The sequence below is a fragment of the Priapulus caudatus genome, unplaced genomic scaffold (assembly GCF_000485595.1).
Source record: "Priapulus caudatus unplaced genomic scaffold, Priapulus_caudatus-5.0.1 Scaffold164, whole genome shotgun sequence".
NCBI lineage: Eukaryota > Metazoa > Priapulida > Priapulimorpha > Priapulimorphida > Priapulidae > Priapulus > Priapulus caudatus.
In genome coordinates this window covers 42,309-49,300 of record NW_014577225.1, presented here as the reverse complement: position 1 = coordinate 49,300, position 6,992 = coordinate 42,309, and the positions used below count along the sequence as shown (strand labels likewise).

Sequence of the window (6,992 nt, the reverse complement as noted above, 5' to 3'; positions counted from 1 at the left end):
GGTGGCACTCCGGCAGCCCATGTTTATACTATGTTAACTCAGGTTTCCCAGCAGCGGCCAGCGATGGTAGAAAATTATGAAAAATTGCTCTAAAAAGCTGCTTGTCCGGCGGGAGATCTACTTGTCCTCCGTGGAAATGGGCAAGTACGAACAAATGGATAGCCCTTATTTCGAACACTGGGATGGTATCAGGAACCTTCTCGAAGAAATGTTCGTTGGGATCTTTATGAAAGTTGCCACGAGATGGCGCGTATGTTTGAATGTCTTAATTCTGCTGAGCGTAGGTAAATGGATGAGTGCTTACCTATTCTGTCTTGCAAATAGATGTTGCTATACTACGTACGATGGGAGCTTCCATCTTTAATCTTAAGAACTGTGACCTCCAATTTCGGCACAGTGATGGCTTTTCCTACCATGATGCTACTATATACACCGACTATCACGAGCCTAGGTCGAGCCATTTAGATTTGTGCCGCAATTCTGCATTTCATCCCTATACCTTAACCCTTTCACTGCGGATGTACGCCGATCAGCACACAAATAAAAATGCCCATCATGCGGCTGTACGCAGATCGGCGACTTCGTCCCATACAAGTTCCCATGCACTCCGACTGATATGCAGTTCCATAAACATCCGATAGCTGGCAGTAGTGGTTAGTTATTGAGCAGTTCTTCCGTTTTCCGGCGAGAAAACCAGGTGTTTCTTTTCAAAGTATTCGAGTATTTTGACGTCAAAAAGTTTGTTTACAAAAATTTAAATGGCCCGACCACGTGCTAGATTCAGTGTAGAAGCAGTAATTGACGAAATATTTGCGGACAGTGAATCAGAAGGTGAGAACTTGGGGGATGATTCTGACATGTCTGGCGATGATTTGGGCTATGATGGCGGTAATGATAACAGTGTAAAAGGTGACAGTGACTCAGATGGGGGTCAAAATGCAGATTCCGAGACTGAATCTGAGAATGGCATGGACATATATATTGATGATCAAAGCGATAATGATGCACCCCCTCCTAGGCAAAGGCATCGTCAAGCCAATATGCCTAGGGCTGCAGGTCATAATTTTGATTGGGCCAAGCTGGGTCCTGATGTAAATGTACAGCCTACATTTAACCCTTTGTATCAAGGACAACCAGGTTTGAAAGCCGGTGCAATTGACCCTGATCATGATGAACCTATTGACTACTTCTACAAGTTTTTTCCTGTTGGAATATTTACTGAACATTATGGCACGAGAGACTAATAACTATGCCCTGCTGTTTATTGACAACCCTGTTGAAATTTCACCATCATCCAGGTTCAGGAAATGGAAGGACACTACAGAGGAGGAGATGAAGGTGTTTGTTGCTATTGAGATTGCCATGGGACTCTGCTCTAAAAATCGACTTACTGATTACTGGGATAGATTCTGGCTAACTCAAACTCCGTCTTACACTGAAGTGATGCCACGGGACCGCTACCATATCCTACGTTCATTTCTGCACTTCTGTGATAACGAAGGACAACATCCGAGGGGTCATGACCTCTATGATCCGTTGTACAAGATTCGCCCCGTAATTGATCTCGTTAAGGATACCTACCTGGACGCCTATGTGCCACATCAAGAGATATCGGTGGATGAGATAATGAAAGGGTTCAAAGGACGTCTGAGTTTCAAAGAGTATATTCCTAATAAACCCAAAAAGTGGGGAATAAAGATTTGGTCACTCTGTGATTCTAGAAATGGTTTTAACCTTAGATGGTAAGTCTATACAGGGAAGTTGAAGAAGGATGACCGTGGCGATGAGACATTAGGTTCCGATGTAGTTAGAAATCTTTTGGATGGAATGGATGGTAGTGGCCATAAAGTTTTTATGGACAACTTCTTCTCCTCCCCAGAACTGTTTCATAGCCTCAAACAGAAGAACATGGGTGCATGTGGTACTGTTCGATCTAATAGAAAGGGATTGCCAAAGAACATTGGTCCCAAAGACGTAAAACTGAAACGGGGTGATTTGCCTGTGTTTTGGCATGATGCAAATTACTCACTGACCTTCACCACGTGGCAGGACACTAAACGTGTGAATTGCCTTTCAACGCTTCATGGAAATCAAACAGTCAACAAGGAAATCCGATCGAAGGATGCCACTGGAAAGCGTACGGTGAAAAAGCCTGCTCTAGTTCAAGACTACAACAAATATATGGGTGGGGTCGATTGGTTTGACCAGCTATCAGTCTACTACTGCTATCCACACAAGTCCCAGAAGTGGTATCAGATAATTTACCACTATGTGAAAGAAACGGCACTTGTCAATGGCCACATTGCCTACAAAGAGAGCCATCCTGATGTCAACATTGACCAGATCATGTTCCGTGAGAAAGTCATTGACTCTCTCATTCCTCTGAACATTCGTACACATGCTAAAGACAAAGGAAACACTGTGGATAAGCGTAGGAAAAGACGCTTAGTTGAGCGTCACTTCTGTGCAGAATATGTCAACAAATCCTACAGGCCAGAGTGTATTGTGTGCTCTGATAGGCAGGCTCACCAGCGGCATCAAACTCGAAACTACTGTGAGGACTGCGACTAAGCCATGTGTTTCCCAGCATGCTTCAAGCGTTATCATACCCAGTACAAATATAAAGTCACTTATAACTAACTATATATGGAGAGAAGGTGTTAGAAAGACATTGGATTACTGTGTTAGTGTTTATTTACAGGATAACATTCACAATAGCATAACATTGATATCCTGACTCGAGTTACACGTTTTTACGAATTCTGAAACATTGACGATTCACACCTAAAGGTCTAAAAAGCGTTAAAAAGAAATAAAAAAGAATATACTACAAGAAAATAAAAGGATTACCTTGTCTATAAATTGTGAGTAGCAGTTTGAAACAATTAAAAACTTTAAAACATGAATGTTTTAGCTTATATTTCAGGAAATACAGGAAAATTAGACGTTTCCGGCATAAATTATGCTAAATAGCTAATTAGCATAATTTTGGCAAAAATTTAACTTAATATTTCTGAATCCCCTAGTCCCATACAATAAACCTTTCTAGTACTTCAGAGTTCTAGGAGCATTCAATATAGCTCAATTTTGGCTCCGAAAGTAACATGCATAAATTGGTAAAATGCTAATTTTGAACTTAGCATACTATGCATAAAAGGAAAATTTGGGGTTCGCAGCGAAAGGGATATACAGTGTATGACGACACTGCGCAAACGCTGGGCTTAAAAGAGCTTATTCTACGATAAAAATTTAACGCTTTGGGATATGAACAGTTTTTAAGTCCATAAGGAAGATCAGGCGGCGTACCAACAGCCGAGTGAGCTGTGAAAACGGAGCTACGCTATATCCCCATCATTATAGTCATCTCTTAATCAGCCACAAGATGGCTTAAAAACACTCTTATACACCCGGACCTTAATTACTTACGCAGTTGTAAAAATATGGTTTGTAGGTGTCGTCAAGCGTTGTTGTCATTCTAATATAATTGGGATGCGATATAAAGAGTTGCGAGGACCTCAGAGTTCAAGAAGCTGGATGTCAGAGATCTGGTATTGCTTGGTGCGTGTAATAACATTATGTATACAGTGTTTTTCTCGTTAGTGTTTGTATACAAAGCTGTTCAGTCCTGCTATGATAGAAATAACAGTCAGCATTCCTGCGCAGTGTGGATGCCACTTAAGTACCAGGCCTGGGAGAGACAAGTTTTACGGCAATGCTTGTGGGCGTGTTGTGCAGCTGCTGTTGTAATTAAATAGGGGAAGCGACCAGCGTGTGTCCTGGTGTCAGGAGATCAGACCGGTTTCCCAGGTGTCTGGAGATCAGACCGGTTACCCCGGGTGTCTGGATATTTGACGGTTNATGTAGTTACAATTATTCCTGATAATCTCGATTCATCTATCGAGGGGGATTGCCATTTGGTTAATTTGAAACTTGGTATATGTACTTGTGAAGCCTTCTATTTGCCTGTTTTGCAAACAAAAATTACATTAGCAGTACACAAACATTGATCAGTGCCTACAAGTTAAACACTGTAGAGCCCTTATCCAGTTACAATTTCATTCCTAACCATAGAGAATCTGTTCCTTCTTCCATCATTGATAAATTAAAACGTCAGTCCCACATTGCTAGCCAGTGATATCAGTGATGCAAACAAGGGCAACATTCTAAAAGTTTTTCATAATGAGTCATTGCGGAGTTAAATTGATAACTGGACGACCAGCAAAACGGCAGCCACATAATGTCGCCAACAGGCGTGCAGAGAGTCCAGTTAAAGATAATAACTCTATAATCCTCCCAGAACTTGAAGTAATCGACCCTTAAAGCCCCAAGGTTACCATGCTCAAAGATGCTGACCATTCAAGACATGGAGAACGAAAGATTATTAGGCCAGCTAACAAAGGTGTGTACTTTTCCTCTATGGTTAAAAATGCTGCTGTTAAGCTAGGAAATAAAGTGAAAAGTTCAGATGTTAAAACAAAAATTCCAAATAAAAATGATCCAGAAATCGTTAAGGATGATATTGAATTTTCAGCAATGTTTTTTAATTGACATGGTTAGCAGTTGTTCGATTTCGTATTGCATTGTATCCATATTATGTCTCTCAAAGAAACGTGCCTTGAAGATGATTTAGAGGATGCGGCTATCGCAGAGGAAGAGGTTTCTGTCAGGAGTCAAATATTCCAAAGATCACAAAACCAGAAGATATTGTCCATGAGAAACGTGGGTTGCTCAACGTGTGTAGCATCCTGCAACTACTCCGATTAAAAGTTTCTCCGCTATGTTCGCATAAAGGCTACCAGGAAACCGTGGAATGAAGTGTCAAAGTTGTCGGACCCCCCCCCCCCCAACTCAACCCACATCAAATTGGCGACGAGGACAGGATACATCTTGGGTGAACAGTCTGTGACAGCCTTCACAACATCAACCCGATTTGCGACAGCATTTCTTTACTTGCAGATTCGCTTTTAGAAGTTATAGTTATAGTTTTATCTCACGGGAGATGGCGCTAGCGGGGGATCTCCCGCAACGAGCAATTTGTGGGTACCCTCCGCGAGGTCGGTTCCAAGAAGCGAGAACAATAGAGAAAACGGCGCGAAGGGGAGATACGCCAGAGAGGGATGGCGGGCAGTTGTGTTTTTAGAATGCGTCCGATGTTAACTTAACCGTGCGCGTACTGTAATTTGTAGTGCTATTATGAGTGCTTCGTAGTGCGCGTACGGTACTAGTAGTAGTACTACCACACTACTACTACTAGTGTACGTGGTATGTATAAGTATTAGTGTTCTGTATGCGGTATTAGCTGTATGTAGCTGTAGCTGTATCATGTATGCTGTAGCTAGTATGTGATAATGTGTATGTAGCATTAGGCACACTGATAGTGATCGTTATAGCGGTGAGTGTGCGCAGACACATCGGTTTGTGGTTGCGCTAATAAACACTTCTAGTTCTACTAATTACTGCCTACTTTGCACTTCTCACTTTGTGACCCCGTGACCTGTAGGGTTGTCTGAAGCAATTGTGGACAAACAGACACAGACATCCGTCAATGCCACAGCAATAGCTTACCTTGACTTCGATCGTCAGGTAAAGCTAAACTCAGAGATCATAAAACTTCTTATACTAGCTTCAAATGGTAAGGTGAAGCATTAGGAAAACGAAGTAGTCGAAGATTTTTAATTTTCTGGCTGTATACCAAGCTATATAGGATTCATAGGGTACATATATAAATTTTTACATGAAGATATTAAACATGGTTAATTCTGGTCTATTGAAAACCTTTACATCGTCTGAAACTTAAATATAATCATTTATTTTAAATTTTAAGTGTATTGCTTTAAGTATCCATTTTCGTGACTGATGGGACACATATTTCGTGACTGATGGGACATATTTGCATACGTATATCATGCTGATCTATACTTGAACAACATTCCTTTTACTTCCAAATTGTTTGTGCAAGTTATTAAGAATAAGGAAAGAGAACATTTGTAAATAAGAGGTAATATTCTTTCAGTGCCAGTAATTTCATAGCACTATTTGTGACTGATGGGACACTGGGTTGTATGATAAGCTGATGATATTTTTTATGACGTTTTACATAATTTTGTATCCCAGATGAATAATTTACTTTCATCTATCACTCATTTATGTACTAATAACATATCACAATATTTGAATACTTTCACTCAAATCATAATTTGTCTTGGCTGAAAACTACTGTGATAAATAGGGTACTTCTGAGTACTAAAATAGAAATTACATAAATGGCAATAACTCATATCTGACTACATCAATTTTCTAAATTTAAAAAGCTCCTGAAAATTAGAGATTCTACATTTCCTACATTTTCTACATTTTTATGTTACAAACAGGATTTTCCCATTGAAAAATAGTTTAAGTATAACTTCTCAGAGCACAACATGGCCAAAATAAAGAAGTATATTCGTGTCTGAGAGGACGAGTAATACATTGACATTGTACATGTACATGTCCTATTAATACTGAACTGTTAGGATGGATTAGATAATTAGGCATATGCCTTTTCAGAAATGATTTTTCTGTTTTTTTTTTCTCTGGCATTATTTTCAACGGCAAAAATAAAATTGAAGCACCTACTTGGGTCAATGTGAAGGATTTGGTGGAATACAAGGACTTGAAGCCCCCGAAGAACAAAAAGAAAGGACAATTTCAGCGAAGTCTTCAAGCTGCAAAAGTTAGTTTTGTTTGAGTCATTTTCCCTGATACTGTGTTTTCTTTTAAATCCTGAATTATCAGTCTCTTTGATGGCTATTTCCACTTAAAAGTTACATTTTTATCAATTTTTCATTTTCAAGTGAAACCCACACTTAATTGGCACATTAGTCCCTTAATATTTTGTGGTATGGGAAATAGTTTGAGAGGTGATAAGATTGGTACCGTCAACCGGGGTGACTTTGATAATTAGTTATCAAAGTCACACTAAATGTCAAAGCTACCCTGGTTTAACAAAGAAG

The 6,992-nt window shown here is 39.9% G+C and overlaps 3 protein-coding genes across 3 annotated transcripts in view; 2 read left to right on the top strand and 1 right to left on the bottom strand.

Moving 5' to 3' along the window:
* LOC106806494 (fumarate hydratase, mitochondrial-like) overlaps positions 1-2,312 on the bottom strand; it is a 25,823-nt gene extending 23,511 nt beyond the window's left edge. The window contains exons 1-2 of the mRNA XM_014808460.1: positions 2,302-2,312; positions 305-309 (exon numbers count right to left, since the gene is read on the bottom strand). The gene's annotated coding sequence lies outside the window, so the exon portion shown is untranslated. The remainder of the gene's footprint in view (positions 1-304; positions 310-2,301) is intronic.
* On the top strand, positions 1,228-1,746 carry LOC106806487 (piggyBac transposable element-derived protein 4-like). The gene has a single exon (XM_014808450.1). It carries the CDS (start codon positions 1,228-1,230, stop codon positions 1,744-1,746), a length of 519 nt encoding a protein of 172 aa, XP_014663936.1.
* LOC106806486 (piggyBac transposable element-derived protein 1-like) lies at positions 1,847-2,571 on the top strand. Its single transcript, XM_014808449.1, has one exon. The coding sequence runs from the start codon at positions 1,855-1,857 to the stop codon at positions 2,569-2,571; it is 717 nt and encodes a 238-aa protein (XP_014663935.1). The 5' UTR covers positions 1,847-1,854.
* The last annotated feature ends 4,421 nt before the right edge of the window (positions 2,572-6,992 follow it).

Bases quoted from the DNA above. Each gene is read 5' to 3' on its own strand.
- LOC106806487 (XM_014808450.1), top strand. From the start codon at position 1,228: ATGGCACGAGAGACTAATAACTATGCCCTGCTGTTTATTGACAACCCT.
- LOC106806486 (XM_014808449.1), top strand. From the start codon at position 1,855: ATGGACAACTTCTTCTCCTCCCCAGAACTGTTTCATAGCCTCAAACAG.